Consider the following 20,927-nt stretch of genomic DNA (forward strand, 5'->3'; position numbering starts at 1 on the left):
TAACCATGTATCCAGCTTATTTAAATGGTTATGTTATTGTATGTGTTAACAGTAAACTGCATCATAGTCTGCATATTTTATGAGCTGTTTTCTTTTGTGGGGTACATATGTTCCACCAAAACAGGTTCCTTCCCAAGACTCTTTTTGCAGAGCCACTGTTGCTGTGTCCGGAACTTAGCGCCACCAAAGATGACTGTGATTGGTTTAAAGAAACGTCAACAACTCAGAGCCTATTCTCCTGCTATCCCAGAATGAATCTGTGGTGTAGCCAGACCTTCCTCCACAACACTGTGGAAACAGGTCTGGCAATGTGAGACTAGCATCCACCCTAACATATAGATACAGCATTCACACAGTCAATCACAGTCTACAAATCTGGTTTACAAGCCTTGCGGTTTCCTGTAATTACTCTTATTACAGATTTAGAATCCAAATAGCAGATGAAAAAGGGATCAAAATACAGAAGTCACTAATGCAAACCTTTAGAGAATCCAACTAAGGTGAACGTGTTCAATCCATATTATTAGATAAAATTATTTGATGAAAAACATTGATTGTTGCCCACTGAAAAACACATAGGGACAAGGCTCAGACAGACCCTTTAATGTCAGTGAGCTGTCACATCATAATGTCAGGGATTCTGTCTGTTCAGAGTGGCTCAAGAGGCCTGCCTAGAGTACAATGATCAGGGAGGGGGCAGCCCATCCAGATAAGGCACTCTTCTCTCCAAGCTGGGTTTATTTAGGGGCTGAAGATAAGGGCGACAGAGTAGCAATACTGTGCTCAACAGGCCAGCGCAGACCTGAGTTCTGGGCCAAATGTCACCATCACACAACACAGACCAGGCTTCTATGGGAAAAATGTAAAAGTCAGTCAACAGTGTTACACTTCAGACGCAAAGCAATGCCAGCTCAAAGACTCAGGTACAGAAACATGGCCAGTAAAAGGCTTGCATTGTACATTCTGATGGAACCTATTACTCATAGCCAAGCATGCTGGCTGCTTTATGAGTTAAATGTCCTGGTTCACAGCCTTCAGAAACATGAGTCTTCAGTCCACATCATTTTGGTTTATGGGTAAAAAGAAGAGCCCACACCCAGCTACCTCAGCCTGGTCTCAACTCTCCAGACGTGCAGAATGGCTTTGGGACACACTGGGAACTTCAGGCCAGTCAAAGACAAGAGGTTATTTGATTACCATGGAATTTTATTAAGCTGTGGGTGGAGTTGCATAGTGGCAGTGAGAGCCTCAGCAAAAAAGGCCTCCATTCATTGATCAGGCAAGATTGCAGAAAGGGGAAAAAAGAGGAACAACACCCTTGTGTGTATGGCTGCCAGCAGGAACAGTCCCCACAGCTTTTTGCCATTAAAAATGCAGAGCGTGTGCACTTTTAGGTGAGTTTAATTGCCTCTTTCTGCAACAGGATGGGAGGTCACAGAGACTAAGCAAGTTTTCTTTTAAAAGAAAGCTATAGCACCCTATACACAAACACTTCAAGTGGGTGGGGTATTAGGACAAGCCCCGCTCCCAAAACCCACTAACTGATGTTCCTTTGCTTGGCAAGTCAGTCTGTATGCTAATAAATCCCATTTCATACAATCAAGACACAGGAGTCATTAATCAACGAGTAATTATCAAATGTGAACACCTGAAAGCGTTACAATGGAACTACTATCTGAATGAATTACAATGAAACAGCTGTACATGCATACTCAGAGCTACCACTCACTCTTAATTCGAGCAGTGAACCCTAGGTGAAAACTCAGCCATACCTGCTAATAGAAAATGTTGGTGCCAAGACCAATCCCTGACAATTCAGGCAAATTACCCACATGGATAAAAGGTTCAACCACAATAAAACAGCACAACTGCTCTCATGAGTCATTCAGAACCAAATCCCTGCGAAAACGCTCAGTGCGACTGTCAGCCAAGCTGAAAGGATCCCGATATCAACAAACACTTGCCACAACGACATCCCCTTGGAATCCACCCCATGGTGAGTCAGTTCCTGGGATTGCCGCATGTAATAAAAACCTATAAAAAAGGTGTTGATTTAAGGTTTAGCACGTGGCAGCAGCCGCCTTCTTCAGAAAGGAGTCGCATCATAAGTTGTCGCCCTTAGACAGGAAGCAATAGCAAGCAGGTGTAGTCTACTGATGCAGCTGGGGGCCTGCAGGTTACAGCACGCAGCCTATCACTTCAAATGAAGCTTAGATAAGTAAATCTAGACAAAATAGCACACCTAACCACCACCCTTCCTTGTGATCTAAGAAAAGCGCACTAGTCACATCACAAAGCATTATCAGTTTGTAATGGATGGCATTGAAACCAATAAAGTTGATCAGATCTAATAACATGATCTGTTTTAACTGGCCAAAAACTAATGTCTCACAAAGTGTGTCTGCATTGTGGAGAACAGAAACGTTGTCATATTGTCTCTTTCAGTTGCCATGGTTTTTTAATACGTTACTGAAGCTAGTTTATCAAATACTGACAGTAGGCTACATCACCATTAAACATCACATTATGTTTAGCTGCGAGTTTATGAACGTAGGATACCACAGTTTCAAACTGCTGATTGTTGTCTTTTGGTAAAGCCAACAACATTAATATATACGGTCGCAAACAGGTGTTTGAATACGATTGAAGTGTGTGAGGAAAACTGGCCCGTCTGCGTCAATATCAGCACATTCCTTCAGTGACAATCGAGACGACTTTTTGGTCTCGGAGAGAATTTCTGCTCCAAGGAGTAACGTTAACTGACCCCGAATGGTTGACTCGCTAGCTGCCGAGCCAGCTAGCACGCTACAAACTTACCAGGAGACAATCCGTGTTTATTTCTGACTTTGGGTCCTTCAACATGGCATCGATTTTGTCAAATCGAGCCGCCACACTTTCCCCAGCAGACATTTTTGCTGTTAAACTCAGCCCCGATGTTGGGTTGTGAACAAAAACAGCTCACTGGCGAGGCTGGCTAGCTAGCTTTAGCAGCCAGCGGTAGCTAGCTAGCCAAATGTTCCTTTCTTCGTGTGAACTTTACACCGCACCACTTCAAAGAAAATACATCGTTCTCCTTGAGCTTTCACAGACGATGAAACGTTTAAGATTGCGTTGAATGTACAAAAGCCACATTTTCAGAGTCGAAAGATGTTTTCCCAGTATGAGTGGCAAACAACTTCAGTGGCAAAAGATAAATGCGGCGACAGATTAGTCAGCCTCCGCAGGATGCCACTGAGGATAAGAGCTTAAAATGTTGGTGCATCCGAACAAAAGGCAATTAAAAGTTAAATGTACTGTCAATTTGAAAAGCACAGTTCTTGGAAAGGTTAGTCCATGTCCGTTGCCATACTGTGCCAGGCCCTTGCAGAAAACGACAATAGATTCTGACAGCTCAAAAGTAGAAGTGGTGGGAAAAAAAAACTTCTGCTTCTTCCAAATATCAAACCGTTTAAACACGGAGTCGTTACAACGTTTAACGGCGGTCCTTCCGCTGCATCCCGTGCATTGTCATTGATTGTCAACTAATTTACCCCGTCCACACTGCTTCATCTTTCAGACCGAAGGCATATAAATCGGTTTTAAAAGTGTGTTAGTTCTCGGAAAAAAAACAGCAGACGATGCCCGATTTTCTCCCACAGCCAGACCAACATGTCCGCCTTCCTGTTCAAACACCCCGGAGAAGCAACTTCAAATGTCATAGTCGCATGCTCCTGTGAGCGCATTAAAGATCCGACTTTGCACCTGTCGTACATAAGTGTACAATGTAACTAAAAACATCAAGGAAAAGAAACATACGTAATTAATAGTTTTTAAGCCTTTCCAGAATTAAATGTTCATGCTTCAGTGAATGAAAATCACTGATGCTTGGTTAATAGCATAAACACAAACACATACACACCTCACACACTTAAACATCACACGCACACACACATTAATATATGTATATTGGCTATTACAATAATAAATATATAATGATATATTGTATATATATATAATATATAATATAATAATATAATTAATATAATACACACATATATATGCTTGTCGCGTGTGTGTTTAGGTGTGAGAGTGTGTATGTGTTTGTGTGTATTATGCATATATAACCAAGCATCATGATATTATTCATTCACTGATCAATAAAACCCATTTACATGTTTATAACTGGGTCATTCACATGTTAACACTAAGGATCGGATCAAAGGTCAAGCATACTTTAAAAATAGATATTAGATATTTGTTTTTTCTTTCCTTCTTTTCAGCAGTGATTATCTTTTGTGTTTATTTTGCATGTCACTCAACAGAGGGCGGTATTGTACTTGTGTTCAGGATCTTGAGAGGCTGTGATTTTGATTCAATGTAGTTCTGTTCTGTATTTCTGTCAGCAGAGGGAGATGTTTTAACCTGAGAGACCATACGTGGATGTATGTAGTATGTATGTATGTATGTATGTATGTATTATGTATGTATGTAGGCCTATGTATGTAGGCCTTTGTATGTATGTAGGCCTATGTATGTATGTAGGCATATGCATGTATGTATGTAGGCCTATGTATGTATGCATGTATGTATGTATGTATGTATGTATGTGTGCATGTAGGCCTATGTATGTATGTACAGTAGGCTATGTATGTATGTATATGTGTATGTATGCAGGTATCCTATACCCTATATGTTTCAGTAACTTAATGATTGATACTTTTTTCTTCTCTTTTTTTTTAACTTTGTGAACTTTTTTGCATGTCTGATTTATTTGTTTTGTCTAGGCGTATTTATTCATTTAATGTATTTATTTATTTCCTAATTCAGTCGTTTTTGCTTTTTATGTTGCTTTAAAATCGCAGTAGTCTAACGTTTAGCGGAATAGTTTATATAGGTCATAATGTTGCCTAATATTGTAACATTAATAACTATAACGCCTGACTCTGGGACCTTCTCCTTACTGCACATTTACACTTAATTTAGCCTAGCTTCGCTTGCTAGTTATCTTAACGGGTTACGTTTGTGACGTAAACCATTCATTTTGTGTTTTGTGGTTCCTCGGAGCGACAAGCTGAACTGAGCCAAACGGCAGGCTACGTACAGTAATTTGATTTCGTGACGTCACTTGGTGGCTCCCGCAGATCAGCTGTGGCAGAGCGACCAGAGCAGCGGTGGAGTGGTGGCGGTGTTCCAGTGTTCGAGCCAGGAACGCAACCCACAGACCCGATTCTACGTGGACATGGCCGTGTAACGCGTTCCCGTGCGGATAAAGGTAGGCGTGCATGGTGCTGCTTTTCTGTGTAGTCACACTTGCTTAAAAAAACAAAAATCACATGTCACAAGAAAGCACGTTAGTGATCACAAAAAGGATCAGGCTGGCAACGCTCTCCGGGGGATGGTCGCCCTGGAGCATGGGCTCGAGTCACGGAGGCTGAAACAGCTTAAACGGCTTAAAGTTAGTTTCAGCAGTGAATGAAGAAACTGTAGGGTGTTTTATAGGAAAGAGGTAATTACAATATTTAACAAGAGACACTTATGTATAATTAAATCATAAGCAAAGTATTTCAGTAAGTTTGCATGCTCGGAAATAGTGCATGTATATATTTTTTTATTCCCGTTTTTTTAATTATTTGCTGCATTATATCCGCTCACATTTAGCAAGCATTGGCTCATGTCTTGGCTGTCAATGCCCAAATGTGTGTAACCGAGTGTAACCGACATCGCCGATTGCCGTTTAGTAATTAGCATGTCTTGCAGTGTAATGTGAACGACAGTGTGGCACTTTTAACTTTTGTAACAGAAAGTAAGTCTCTTGAAACCTTATTTTAGATCAGCAGTCAAATAATGTAGCTTATGGGTAGCCCATTTAAAGAAATGTAGATCAATGATATCCGTGCTGCTAAAATGAGATTGTGTCATATTATTGAGTTTTTTTTTAAAAATGTCACTGCTGCTGATTAATAGTTGTTAACAAAGTCATGTCAAGTTGGCTATATCTGGATCCAGACCACTAATTTACATGTTTGTCTGTTGAATACTGTTACAGTTGCCTAAGGCTCAGTGTTGAAACAGGCTTCAGCAGCTTAGATGGTCCTATCAGATAACCAGGACCAGGAGATGTTTTTGGTGGTTTGTCATTGTAATTACAGGCAGACCAGTCCGTCTTAACTACACAATCTGCCATTCCTCATGTTTTATGTCCCAAAGGTTGCATTCCTCCTCTCTGCAGTTCCCCAATTCTTTGCTTTCAAAAAGTTATTGGACCTCATGATAATTAACATGCACATTACAAGATCATACAAACTACAGCAGAGGGGTTCATTTTACTGCATGCAGCCAGCCTACTGATGATACTGCAACTGTAATGTCAAATACTGAACACTTTTCATGTTAAAGCTGCATTTTTATTTTCAAACAATTTCTAGGCTGGGAGGAGGAATTTACATTTTTGAGCTTTATATATTTGTATCCATGATTATAAATATATAAATGCCTGATTGTTGCCATTAACTGCAGATTTGTCATTTTTGACATTCATTTGACATTTTTGACTCCTGTGAAAATCTACTAAAGAGAACCATAATTTACGTCAGACAGGTACAGTGTCACGTGAGTACGGGCTCTGTACGAGGAGTGCGGATTGAGTATTCGCTGGGTGGCCTGTCTCGCCTGGAGCACACACATCCCTGTCAGAGAGGGCAAGGGCTGGAGGGGTCAGTGGGCTCTGAACGCTGACCATCTGGCCCTTGGGGGGCTGGTTTCCTCCCTGGCTGTCTTTGTTCCCTGGGAACAATTGGGAGTTAATCTGGGAGGAGATAAGTAAGGTCCCTGTGACACCACTCCTGCGCTCGAAAAGGTTTCTCTCTTTAGCCTTGAAGGAGACATCTTCTTCCTTGTTGCTTTGTGAAGGCCATGAGTCTTTGAGGTCTGGCTGTGGGCGTTTTCTTTGTGATCGTGGCATCTTAACCTTTTATTTCTCAAACATGAGTAGTACAGCGGTCAAAAGGATATAGTTTTGAAAACAGAAATTTGTTCCTAAAATCTGTCTGACCCTCATTATTTCCCCTCTCACAGGAGATTTTTTTAGTAAACTCATATCATGTCATTGATGAGAAAAACACATGCAGGTTCTCTCCTTTTTCCGGAAAAAGTACGCTTTTAGCCAATATAATCAACCAAATTAAGATATAGCCTACCTACAAACAAAATAAGAAATCTAGTTATGGATCATCCCTCAAAAGATGCCCTCATTAAAATAATTAATAACATTTTTAGCATGCTGTTCTGTGAACCTATTATCTTTTTTTGTGTCAAAAAAGATAATAGCTCTCTAGGTTTTTACATCATTCACAGTGTCATTTCTCACTTCTTACATTTGTTCATAAGGCAATTTGTCACTCGTTAGATTTATGTTCTCTCATTATTCCTTCACTTTCATTTTGAGCACATCTACTCTTTTTCTGTTTATGGCGTGTGTTTGCTCAGTTGGCCCACAGCGTTTCTGTTTATTTTCTGGGAGGAAAGAGAAGATGCATGTTCATTTGAAACCCAACACTTTTCATTCACACTATTTACTCTCTGTTATGACAAACTAGTGTGTGATTAGTCAGTAGGATTTGTGTTTGCTGTCATAACAAAAAGCCATACGAAACAATTGATTATCAATCCAGTTAGTATTCAAGAGGTTTCAGCTTCTGCCGTGGCTTCAGTCAGCTCCAGAAACATATGATTTTAAATATTGATCAATGGGGCACCCTCACATATCATTCACAATACAAATTTAATCACACAAACACCACTGGGACTAGTCAGTGATGCAGACAGCTGCTTCTCTTGATCTTTTCAGAGGTACTTCTGAGTGATTGCGGGCTGAGTACAGATGGTACAAGCGACTAAATCCCAACTAGAGAGATCAGCGCTATTGTGTCACACTTTTCTAAGCGCGATGTGACACGACCCACAAACCAGGTGGTCCTCAAAATAGCCGTCATTCATCAAACTACCGAGACAGAGGGCAGACCATCAAACTTTCCCTTTTTGCCACATGCTTATATTGTCATGGAGAAATAACACTTTGATCTCAAAGTAGATAACCAAAAAAATAATAATAATTATACTATTATCAATGGAAGACATATTCTTTTAAAAGTAGCAATACAACAGTGTAAAAATACTCCATTACAGTTTAAGGCCTGTATTCCAAATTGTATTAATGAAGTGCATCAGCATCAAGTTATCAGCTAAATGTAAAAGTATTTATTATGTATATAATGCAATGTGATGTTGCTATATCCAACTGCTTTATATAGTGTTATATATATATAATCTGTAAGAATTTATTGTATTCTATTTACATACAGTATATATACAGTATATATATACTGTATATATATTGTGTGTAAAACATTAAGCTGCAAAGTAACTATCTTTATCTCTCAATTAAATGTAATGGAGTAAAACGTACATCATTTCCCAATTAAATGTAGCAAAGTAGAAGTACAGTTTTAAAATTCAATCCCAGTTAGATATCAAGTTAGCAAGATATCTGTCTTGCTATAGTAGTAACATTGTCTAATATAAGTCAGAACCATTGTTAAGTTATGGAGGCTGTTCAAAATTTAAACAGATTAGATAGAATTAGGTTATTACAACAGCAAGGACATTGTATATTAGATATCAACTGAACTGTTTAATGAAGAAAAAACCATCTCCTTGCTGATCAGCAGAGCCAAATGTGTTCCGCATGGATGTCAGTAAACTTTTAACCTGTCCTTTTTTTATTGAGGGTCAAGAATGGCAGGAACATCGTGTTCACTGATAGTGTGTGTAAAAGAAAGATAATTTCTATTTTATTTTATTGAGCGTCAAGAAAGTCAGTAACGCCGTGTTCACTGATAGTGTGTACAAAAGAGAGAGAAATATTCACAGACTGTAATGGTAGTGCCGGGGTTTTGTTTTTCTATCTGTAGCGGGGAGTCAGATCTTCATGTAAATTATATAACTCAAAAGCAGTCATTTAAACAGTTTGCTGTAATTGTGTGGAATGTAAAATCATTTTTCCAAAATCTGAAAATAAGATTCAGTTTCCATGGAGCAAAATGCATCAAGGTATCTTAGAAAGTGGTCATCTTCTCCTGCTTTGGCCTGTTAAAGTGATCAAATCTCTCTTAAAAAATGCTGCATAAAAGAGGAGGGAGGCAAAAGCGCAGATAAGGTCTGTAGAGGAGCATGGGGAGGCTGAGGAGGGGAAGAGATGGGAGAAGAGGTTAAAACAGATGTGGGGGTGATGACGAGTGAAGCAAGGCAGCTGGATGCAGACAGAAAGTGACATTCAGAGCAAGATTTTTTTTTTAATTCACCCTCACACTTGTAGCTGGACAGCTTAGTGGATGGACACACAGTAAGACTGGAGTGTACGCAGGGTGGAGGACAATGTAACACAAACTGTAAGTACTGTATGAAGTTGCATGACAGTCAACAATTGGATCATTGAAGCCAGTCTGACAAAGGCCTTTGCCCCTCCCCCGGCTGAAAGGAGATGTCAAAGGTCTGTGACCTCTTCCATTTATGTACATTGATCCCCCTGGTGGGGGTGGGGCTTCCTCCTCAAAGCCCTCAACTATCAGCTGTTATATCTTAGTTTCACCTGCAGGAACCGGAACAATTATTTTATTTCCCTTCAATATTTTTATTTACTTCACTCTTGTTTTATTGTTTGACAGTAGCTGTATAGCTGTTAAGCAATACAATTGGCCATTTCAATAAAAGTAAAAAAATATAAAAATCAACAGATAGCATAGTGAAAAAAATAAAGCACATTTAAACATGAGATGGAGTTGAATTTAATTTATTTTAAAAGCCACTACACATTTAACCCACAGTCTCATGGCTCCTTGCTCTTGTTATATTAGATTAGATTAGGTAAGACTTTATTCACCCACAATGGGGAAATTCACTTGTTACAGCAGCAGTTTTTCCACCATAAAAACAAACCAACAAGCAACAGGCAAACAACAGAAAATGTGCAAATAGTAGGCTACAGAATGAATGACATTATGTAAAAAGTATTGTAAAGTAAAGTGAGCTAGCCATAATACGAAAAATATTGCAATGTAAGTAAGTACTTCACAGCTCGGTTGAGCAACATTCCCTTGTATTTGAATTGTTTTACTGATAAGTTACTACTCTACGTGCTTCAAATTGCTAATCTGACACGCCAGATGGTTTGTTTACACAGAACCATCAGAAAAGCCTTCATTGGAAACTGTTTGGAACAAGTCCCCCAAACCATATACTGTAGATTCTTTATTCTTAACCGACCCACAAGAACATTTTCCATTCTAATATCTAAACCAGAGGACGTAAAGGCCCCAGTTTTAACGCATTGTTATCGTTGTGAAATGGTCACAGTTATAGTGATTATGGGTTATAGGTTATAGGTTATAATCCGACGTTAGTTATGCACGTGACACTGAACTTGATTCTCTTGATGCTCTGTTTGTTCCGTTTGTTAGTTGGACACTAGAGGCTGCTGCCACTATAAACATTGATATGAGTTGTAATTGCTGTTTGAACAAACAACCTATGGGAGCGTTTTATTGGAGGGAATGACAGTCTCATTTGGAAAAGAGCAGGCACTTTTAAAAATAGCTGGCAGGTGATTGGATAATCATCTGTCTATCATTCTCACGTAATCTTGTGATATTGCAAGAATCCAGCTGCTGTGCAAGGTAATCAAATTGACCCTCTAGGACAAATATGGGCAGCTGAGGAGGTAGAGCGACCCCTGCACCTCCTGTCAGCACGTTGATGTATCCCTGAGCGAGACACACAAGTTGCTCCTGATGAGCACGTAAGCGCGTTGCATGGTAGCTCTGCCACTATTGGTGCATGAGTGTGTGGGAATGGGTGAATAGAGGGAAAGCATTTTGTCCATAAAGGTAGAAAAGTACTATATACATTAACCATGACGTGTTTTTGAATTAAACATACTATCTGTCAGTCATTACCTCTCCATATATGTCTGGCTATGAAATTGTGCTCTGGGTGTGAGTCTACTTCTCTCCAATGCTTTAATGGCCTACTCAGAAGAGGAAAGGGAAACCTGTGAGGATGAAATTCCTCTAAGCTCTCACAACCTTAGAATGTGGCTTTTAGTGATGGATGTTTGGAACTTAGAGTCAGGAAGGTAGGACATGCAATATGTAGGAGTACAGCCAAAAAGACTGGCCTGAACATCCTGCTCTTTGTTGCAAGAGAGGCTTGTGATGCTGTGTGTGTGTGTGTGTGTGTTTGTGTGTGTGTGTGTGTGGTGTGTGTTGTGTATGTGTATTTATGCATGAGTGGAACATGACCCCAGTAGATGGCACTTCCTGTTGTCCTGTTAGTTATCTCTTATCAGGTTCTTATCTGTCACCTCTGGATCTCCTGGTTGACTAAGTGAATGACTCAATTAACCCATTCATCCATTCCCTAGTTTATTTACTGGTAAGCCCTCATTTCTATAACATTAACATCACGTATTCCTATTCACCCAACTCTTTTAATGGCCCTGTTACAAAGTATTTGTAAAGTTAGCTAAATACAAAGCTTAAATAGATGTAAGCTCCAAATTTGTACCTTCATTGGGCTCATTTTATCTGTACTCCCAGTCCTAGATCAAAGGTGAAATAGCACCCTGACAGAAATGAATGGAACATATCTGGACATACCCCCAAGTCATTCAATGGGAGCGTGTCCGGAGCAAAGTCAAAGGGTTGCCATTAAGCCCAGGTTTGTGTGTGTGTGTGTGGTGTGTGTGTGTGTGTGTGTGTGTGTGTGTGTGTTGTGTTGTGTGGGGTGTGTGTGTGTGTGTGTGTGTGTGTTTTGTGTGTGTGTGTAGGCGAGTGATGGCATGTCAAGTTGAAGGAATAATTTCAGTCTTTTGTTCCTTGAGTTGAACTCTTTCATTTGCAGCCATATAAACAAATGAGGTAATAACCCCAACACTTGAGTCCTTGCATCAAATCCCCAGCAGGATTGTGGAATGAAGTGCTTATCTCATGTCTACAGTGTTTTTTTTTTTTTTTTTCTATCAATCTCTTGGATTTTTGCTGACTCCACCATATCAATGTATCATGATGGAGAGCAAAGTGTGCATGTGTCTCCATGGAGAGCTCTTTGTAATAATACATCCTCAATCTTTCCATTGAATCCTGGAAAGCCTCCAGCTGAGAATCCATTATTGCACAGTACTGTTGTAGAACAGTGTGTTCTTACAGGGTGTACTGCTGTATTCCCTCCGCCCCCTCCTGTGCTCAGATGCCAACCCCAGTGGAACAGTACCTGTGGCCAAAAATGGCTGCTCGAAGCTTACATGTTCTTTTTAAAGAGTACAATGTGTGCCATAGACTTGATCAAAGTGCAGATGGGAAGTTAATGTTTTTTGGGTTGAATTTTATTGTTTTGGCCTTTGCTACAAGTGTCAGATTATTTTGCAAAAGAATACGACGCTTGAATAATTCATCACAACATTGGGTTTCCATCTGTTGATTAACGTGGCAGTGAGACACATCAGTGATCATCTTCTGCATTTATTATTTTATCTGTATTGTGCTTTTAATCTGTGCCAACTGAAACACTTTCAGAAAGGCTGTGTTTTTCATTACATGTCATAACTAATATAAATTAGATGACTGAGGTATTCTGAGATTGGACAGATGCATGTGTAATACCCTTACATTTCTTTCCCGCTCCTTTTGAGTTGTTTTGAACTGTTTTCATAAGCAAAGGTCTAATGTCAGCCTTGAATTTTAGACCTGTCCCATACAATGATTAAATTAATTGTATTAAATAAGTTACAAATAGGGAAACATCCTGCAGTGTTGTGGATCTTGGTATTGTTGTTTGGTAGTGGCAGGATGTGTGCAAACAACAGCTGGAAACACTCAGGATTTCCCACATCACCACAGCAGCATCACTGCCTTTGCCCACATAAACTGTCCCAAAATCTCCCTGCACACACACACACACAGACACACACACACACACAAACACACACACAAACACACACACAGATGCACAAACACTATCCAAAAACAGGCTATTCACTTTCTCTGTCTCCCTCCCTCTTCATATTGAAACACAAGGTCAGCGTGTGTTGATGCAGCCAGGATTTGTGGGGGAGATGGCTGTCTGTAGCAGAAGGCTTTTCCATAGGCTGTCTCTGGCTGTCTAAGGCTACGGTGACCAGGACCGGTCATTCTCTCTCTCTCTCTCTCTCTCTCTCTCTCTCTCTCTCTCTCTCTCTCTCTCTCTCTCTCTTTCTCTCTTTTATTTTTTGTGCGCACAGTTGCATCTCAAGCCCAACTAGGAAAAACGTACATGAAACAGTAATGAAAATTATGACTTTATTATTTCCTCTGTGGATCTGTATGTTGCCTTGCTGATAAAATCAGTAGCATTAAAACACAGATTCGCATTTTTCATCGTATCCAATGAAACGAGGTGTGGTGAAATGAAACAAATGACATTTGCTCCATGTCAGTTGAAGCCTTGGCTAAGAAGAAGACAGAAGACAGAGTGTGTGTGTGTGTGTGTGTGGTGTGTGTGTGTGTGTGTGTGTGTGTGTGTGTTTGTGTGTGGTGTGTGTGTGTGTGTGTGTGTGTGGTGTGTGTGTGTGCTAGAGAGCTGTTGACATATGGTGCTCATGTCACATAGTCATTTATTTGCTTTCAGTCCTTTTCTTAAAACAGTACACAGACAGGTACAAAATACAAGAAACACATGAGTAAATGCGATGAATAACAATCAACTTTGTAATTACCTGATCTCAGCCCAGTTGAATAACTGTTGGAGCAGTGCGTTAGGCAGTACTTTCCACCATCATTAAAACGTCAAAAAAAGAATATATTTTGGGAGATTGGTGTTCATCCCTGCAGCTGATTTCCGGAGACTGTGCTAAGGAGCACTGCAGCTTTTCTCAGGGACCAACTTTAGATTTCACAATTACTTTTTTCCTAAGGATTGTTTATAGATCTCGACATTTCTGACTGCACTTGAAAGCCACAAAGAAAAGAGAGAAAGAAAGACATAGGGGCTGTGCTTTGTTGTTGCAAGAAACGGACAGCTGTTACACAAACTCCTAGGTAGTTCAGTGCTTGTGTTTCATTTTTTACTGCAAAACTTTCTTGTGACAGTGCTATAGGTCGTGATATTTCCTGCTTACTGTACATCAAACTGTACAGTTTAATTTCCTCGCGGGAGTCATCCCAAAAGGATTAATAAAGAGAAGTCTAAGTCTAAGTCTAAGTCAGTACTCTCACACTGCCTCAAAACAGACAGCAAAGTCTGATTACATGATTGGCCACTGCAGCATGACATCGTTGTGTTTCTCCAAAAGTTGAATCGGTTTCAACGTTTGTTTCTGTACTTGCCCCCCCCCCCCCCCCCCCCATGTCCCATCGCTGCAGCCCAAACACACTACCCCTATTCAGAATGAATTGGCAGACCTGCATTTTCACTGCACCGTGTGAATGCAGGGTCAGGGAGTGTCGGTCTGACAATGAAGCGGTTCTACTACAAGTGTTGGTGTAGTTTTGATCTAATACCTTAATCAGACACTTATTGTCAGTTCTCCCTTTATCTTGTCACGCCTCTGTATCTTGTCTGTCCAAAAAACATCTCAGTTTCATGCTTTGATAAGAAACGTTCAGAATACAGTACATATTTACCTTTTTAAAAATTTTTCTCTCTCTCTCTGTGTTTTTCCCATATAATAAGAACAATAGGGCCAAGTATGGTTATCAATTTAGTGTGTGTTTATGCCTTTTTTGTCTCTTTTCTGTGGACTTACCTGTACAGAATGCAACCTTGGTCACTGTAAGGAGAAGCAGCCATTTTTAACAGAGCCAGGTTTTTCCCATGTTTCAAGTCTTTTTGCTAAGTTAAGCTAATATGCTGCTGGCTGTAGACTTATTTTTTTGTTAAAGATATGAAGATATGAAGGGATTGATCGATCTTCTTGTCTGTGCCTCTGCAATAAATGGCAATTGCAAACTATTTCTTTAAATTGCCCCGACTCATTCATGCCAACATAATACTAGTAATAGTAATATTTACGTTGGAAATATTAGAATATTAGACTGTAGCAGAGGGTGAAACAGTAGAGCTGAGAGTGATGTTACGTTGGGTAGCTCTTGTGTCTTGCTGTGCTGGTGTTGATTAAAAGAAGACTATTAAAAGAGAAACTGAAGTCCAAGTGTATTACTCACAGCCAGGACTAATTGGAGAATGCTACGCATCATGAATTTAGTGTTGGAAAAATGTCTAGTTTGTATGAACTTGCTCTGTGCTTAGGTATAAGAAATATAATTTTAAATGTGAAGGTGCCTGACTGATAAGACTGATAAGTAGGGACATTATGAAATTTACTTTTTTATTGGCCACTTATCAGCACTTCAGCACCTTGGCTGTTTTAAGGAACATGGCCAAAAAGAAAAAAGGAAGACATTTGAACATGTCTATTTAAAATGTCAATCACTTTGCACCTGGTTGCTCCTTTTTGTCTGCCTGGTACACAACATTGTCAAAGATGCCCTGTCTTAACTGACACATCTGCCAGTTGGTAAAGTATCTCATCTCTCAGAGGGATCATTGCACCAGGCCTGAATAGGTTTACTGTCACTATTTCTCATCAGCAAGGTTTGTGTGTGGGGTCAAGCTCTCAACAAAGGATTGATCTGCTTCCATTGTCCCATTAAGACAAGAAAAGAGTCCTGCTGATGCCATGGCTCTTGCTGCAGTAAGGAGGACTGATAGGATTTAAGTGTGGGTCCTGTCACCAAGGGCAACCTGGTGCTTATTAATCTGAAGAGTGGGCGGTAATGGAGGGGATGTGGCAAAGAGAGTAAGGGTGGTAACGGGGGTGGGGTGCTGGTGATGCAGCAATGCTGCCTGGGGTCAGGAAGAGGGACATGATGGATACAGCTGATCGCCCGGTAAGGAAGTTTTGAAGGAGGCTCTTTCGTCGGGACATTGAGAAGCCTCTTTGTCACGGCGTCACTCAAATGGATTCAAGGTGGCTGAGGCTTTTTTCAGGAAGGAAAAGAAAGGAGAGTCCTGCTGTGAAAGGTTGGTCTCTCTCTGGACGCCTGATAAACACAACAGATCTCTTTCTTATGTCTTCTCCATTAGTGCTCAGTGCTCCTGCCTGCCTGGCTTAATTGAGTTAGTGTGTCAGTTTTGTGAACTTTTAGGAAAGAACTTTGACTGAACTTTGAGTTGCTCACTCAACTGATTCATCTACTAATTGTTTCAGCTTAAAGCTCAAAGCTGCCATGTTTATTGTCTTCTACAGTATTAAAGATATTTTTATCTGAAACGTGCTGCTGCCACTTGCCAGGACACTCTTGTAAAAAAGATTTCAATCTCAAAGTTTTTTTAAATCCTGGTTAAATAAAGGTTTGAATGAATGAATAGATAAACAGATATTAATGATAAACAAAGTTTCCAGTCACAATAATACTTTTTCCTGCAATAAGTACTAAATGACATGGTTCTTTCACAATAGCCTTTCTTGGAAATGATAAGGAAAATATTCAGAAATTACATAACAATGAAACAAAGTGAAGATTGTAAAATGTGGTTGAGTCGGATGTTTTGGTTTTGATACTAAAACAGAGGTTAAACACTTCAAAATTGGGTGGGCCTAAAAAAAAGGCTCTATTCTTTACTCCGTTGCTGTTACTTTATGTTGTATGTGCCTCTCGGGGATTCAATGTTAAAAAAAAAAATTAAGCATTGCAGAAATCCTAAAATAAATAAAATACAAAACACCTCTAGCTACCTTCTTACTAGTATTTGGATTTTGCACAGTTAGCTGACACAGTGATCATTTCTAAAATCCCCCATCGTCATCACGTCCTCAGTGCCTGCGTCTGTCTGATGTGATGTGGAGGCAGGGTGTAGTGCAGCTCAAGACACCCCCTTGGAAACAAAACCTGACCCCTTTGCTCGTTATGTCATCTGATAAGAGCTAGTGTTTTGATAGTGTTGGCCTTCTCAACGTGATCCATGGCTCTCCTTTTTACACCCCATAACAAACAGGGCTGTCTAAACAACAGTTTATGGCCAGGACAAGGCCTGGTCAACTATCATCAAAGATATACTCTGGGATGAGCCATTAGGTGTGGACCAGATGTTAAAAGAAGCAGTGGCAATGCTGGATGATCAATTTTCATATTTCATTATAGGATAAAATACAGGCTATGTATAAGAATCAGTAAATTCATGTATAATGGTTTTAGTCTTTTTTTTTTATTTAAGCCAATATAGGTTAGGGATTATTTTGCTTTGGAATTTATTATGAATCTTTAGAGAATGTATTCTGACTTGGTAAAATCTAGCAATTAGCTTTTTTTCTCCTTCCCTCCTCTTGCCCTTTACCATTGACCGGTGTTTGACCACTGTTTGTGACAGCTTTACTGTATGAGATCTCATTGATGTCTTATTCAATATGGCTTTGCTGAATAAGTCCATAAATGCATTAGTGTCCTGTGTCTCTCCCTGTTGTTCTGACTTAGCTGAACTGACGTTCAACCCGGCAGCATTGTAAAATGCAGATTGGGTTCACTGACAGGCCTTCCATTTTATTACACGGTCATGAACAGCGTTGTAAACTGTCACTCATTCTTCACTTTTATTCAATTATTCTATCAGCAATAGCGGCCCTGAGAACTGACCTCTGCTTACTGCTCACATTAACAAAGAACTGACAAGATATGGTGGAATTTTTACTTTTTACATGTTTTTACATTCTGTAAAATGTGTAAAAGGTGAAAACATGAGGGGGACGAGGTGCCCCAAAAAGCCCATCTGTTTAGATGTGGCCTTTAAAAGACTATTTTTTACCTTGTGGAAAAAAGATATGTGATCAGGTTTCAAAATGTAATCACACCCGGCGAGAGATTTATTAACTTGTTCATTACTAGAAAATGTACAGTACATTTAAAATCAATTGTCAAACTGCATTGTTTTGGTTGGCTGTGTCAAGTCAAAACAATTGCGAAGGCATAATTCTAAGTTGAGCTGAAACAATTATTTGATTATTGATTAGTCAAGAGTCAAAATTCTCTATTTGGCTAATTGATTAGTTGTTTGATCAAAAAGGCCAAACATTCTCCTGTTTTCCTAAAATTGCTGCTTTTTTACTTTTTTGTGATTCTTCAAAAGATAAAATAATAACCAATTTATCAATAATAATAATGAAACTAGAACTGCACGCAGTTTTCAACGGGGTCCAAGCCTCCCCGCGCCAGTCGTCCCCAGCGCCGGGGAAATGTTCTATGTTGATTAGGCGCCCCCGAGGGCCTGTCTTTACCAAATCTGGCAGAGAGCCTCCTGGCGGTGGGCGAAACAATCATTACTGGTTTGGTTTTTTATAGCATTTACTGTGGCAGAGATATTGCAATCGCAAATTCCCCATTTAAATGCATTGACTTTGTCCACAAAAACCAACAAACGTTATTATGCGCCCCCTATGGCCAAGTCGTTACCAATTTGGTATAAAGCCTCCGTGCGCATGCCAAACAATCACCCCAAGTTTGGTGTTGATACCACGTATTTTGGCAGAGATATGGCAAAGTACGTTCATGAAAAACACACTTTTTTTATTTGTAGCGCCCCCTATGGCCACGTTCGTCAAATTTGTTACACAGCCTCAGGCGACATATCAAGAGATATTCTAAACTTTGGCTTTGATAGCATTTCTTTTGGCCGAGATATGGCAAAGGCAATGTTTCATAGCTAGCTACACAAATTTGTTTGCCCGTAATACGCGCAATTCTTATCCTAGAATAAATCTTTTACAACTTTTTTGTCAGTTCGTCTGGAGATGCTATGTGCCAGTTTCGTGCAGATCCATTGCACGTCTCGGGGAGATAGAAAAAGTAGGTTTTTGATAAATCGCGATTTTTCACGCATAAAAGTATAGGCGAAATGGGCTGGCCTATATCACGAGATTCGTAGGATCCAGGGAACGCGTGTTTAAGGTTTTTAAATTTCCGATGTACGGTTTGCGAGTTTAGGCCAAACGCGTTTTGTCCTGGTATAGCGCCCCTAGTGGTGTGAATGTGCCAATTTTTTTTAAAATTCTCTATTTGGCTAATTGATTAGTTTTTGATCAAAAATGCCAAACATTCTCCTGTTTTCCTAAAATTTGCTGCTTTTTTACTTTTTTTGTGATTCTTCAAAAGATAAAATATTAACCATTTATCAATATAAATAATAATGAAAAATACATTAATTGCAGCCCTATTCTTGAGCCCAGAACAAGTTTTTAGGGTTTTCTGGTTGTGTCGGTCATGATTCAAACCACCTAAAACTTTTACTGCCTCATGGTTCAAGTTAAAGTGTGTGTGTGTGTGTGTGTGTGTGTGTGTGTGTGTGTGTGTGTGTGTGTGTGTGTGTGTGTGTGTCTATATATATATATATATATATCTATATATACATGCTATAATTTTACTGTAAACAATTTTAAAGTGGTACATTATTGACTTCTTTTAACAAGGCTTGTTTTCCATTTATGCTGCATCAGTTAGCTGTTTGGAGGACCTCTGCCATTAAATGATGCTGGCTTTTGTCTGTGGCTGAGATTTAATTTAGGTTAAATACCTTGCCCTTAAACTCATCCGCTGGGCCAGAGTGTGTGGCAAGGTCACCACTCCATTCAACCTAGTGTTAACACAAAGGTCGCTTGTCCCCTAATGAATTAGCGCTACAGTTCCTCAGAGAGTCACTACACCGCCCTACAGCCCCTTGCAGGCCTCCCCAACCCTGCTGCCATTTCACACGCATCCCCCAGCCCCTAATTTTGAAATGAGTTTTATAACTGGACAGTAAACTTCCAGTGGCTTAATGATGATGACTTCTTCATCTGCCCAAATGCTCCTTTTGTCCGCCCCTCCTCAGACCCTGCACCCTGCCCCCGTTCCCTCTGGTCACACCAGGCCTTAAACCCTGGTTCACCCCACTTTATAGATCCACAGATAATCCCCAGAACACACACACACACACACATACACACATGCACATGCACCCATACACCCTCAGGCTATTATCTCCACTGAGCCCTGCTCTGTCTCACTCTCCCCCTCTTTCTCTCTCTGTTGCTGCTGACTTCAGCAATGGCATTCAGCTGGAATGTTTGCCTTTGTTGGTGTGGCTCATTGGAAAGCCATGAATGACCTTAGCTCATCTGCTATCCTCACTAGCACCACTTTGCACTTCAGGGCCCAGCAGGTAGTCCCGAGGAGCGGGAGGAGGGGGTTTCCAAGAAGGTTGTGGGGCTTTTATAAGTAAATTACAGCCATGGACTGCCACCCGGATAGTAAACAACAGTGCGAGTCCTCACACGTTCGGCGTCAGGTAGCCCACGTAGAGCGGGTGGAAAAGGGAATTCTGTTGCGGGAATTTTCACATGGTGGCAGTTTTGTTTTCTTGATTTGTTTTTTGACAATTGAGCTGCAGGATTGTTTTCTTGTTGTAGTAGTCAGACATGCTAATTATCACCTTGGTTGCTGTACTTCCTCCCCACCTGATAATTATCTCTCATCTCTTGATTTGTCGGCTGAACCTCATCGGCAGAGATCTTTCTTCTTCTTCTACAGTATTAGATGTTGTGTAATCTATAGAAGCCATGCTGTGCCAGGTTGGACAGGAAGGTTACCTACAGTACTCACAACAACTGCCATGTGTTGCATCATGCTGCTCTCTATCATTATGCGTAAACTTACTGTTCACATGTCCACCATAAATGTATATTATAATATTTTATATAGGTACATTTTATCCTTCTATTGTAACGACTGCACTATTTTAGATTTGTTTTTTTTTTACTTGCATGTTTTTCTTAATACATATTTAATGAGCATTGTTGGAGAGGGCGTGAGATCCAAGTTTTTCATTGACAG

The 20,927-nt window shown here is 40.1% G+C and overlaps 2 protein-coding genes across 5 annotated transcripts in view; one reads left to right on the forward strand and one right to left on the reverse strand.

The window, feature by feature from the left end:
* Positions 1–3,684, reverse strand: part of rock1 (Rho-associated, coiled-coil containing protein kinase 1) — a 31,845-nt gene extending 28,161 nt beyond the window's left edge. The window contains exon 1 of the mRNA XM_032530612.1: positions 2,818–3,684. Coding sequence (XP_032386503.1) covers positions 2,818–2,910 — 93 coding nt within the window. The 5' untranslated portion in view covers positions 2,911–3,684. The remainder of the gene's footprint in view (positions 1–2,817) is intronic.
* A 1,399-nt stretch (positions 3,685–5,083) lies between these two features.
* The window catches only part of greb1l (GREB1 like retinoic acid receptor coactivator), a 44,573-nt gene continuing 28,729 nt past the window's right edge, over positions 5,084–20,927 (forward strand). For all 4 annotated transcript variants that reach the window (XM_032531639.1, XM_032531641.1, XM_032531642.1 and 1 more), the window contains exon 1: positions 5,084–5,251. The gene's annotated coding sequence lies outside the window, so the exon portion shown is untranslated. The remainder of the gene's footprint in view (positions 5,252–20,927) is intronic.

Source organism: Etheostoma spectabile, chromosome 12, assembly GCF_008692095.1.
Source record: "Etheostoma spectabile isolate EspeVRDwgs_2016 chromosome 12, UIUC_Espe_1.0, whole genome shotgun sequence".
Lineage (NCBI taxonomy): Eukaryota > Metazoa > Chordata > Actinopteri > Perciformes > Percidae > Etheostoma > Etheostoma spectabile.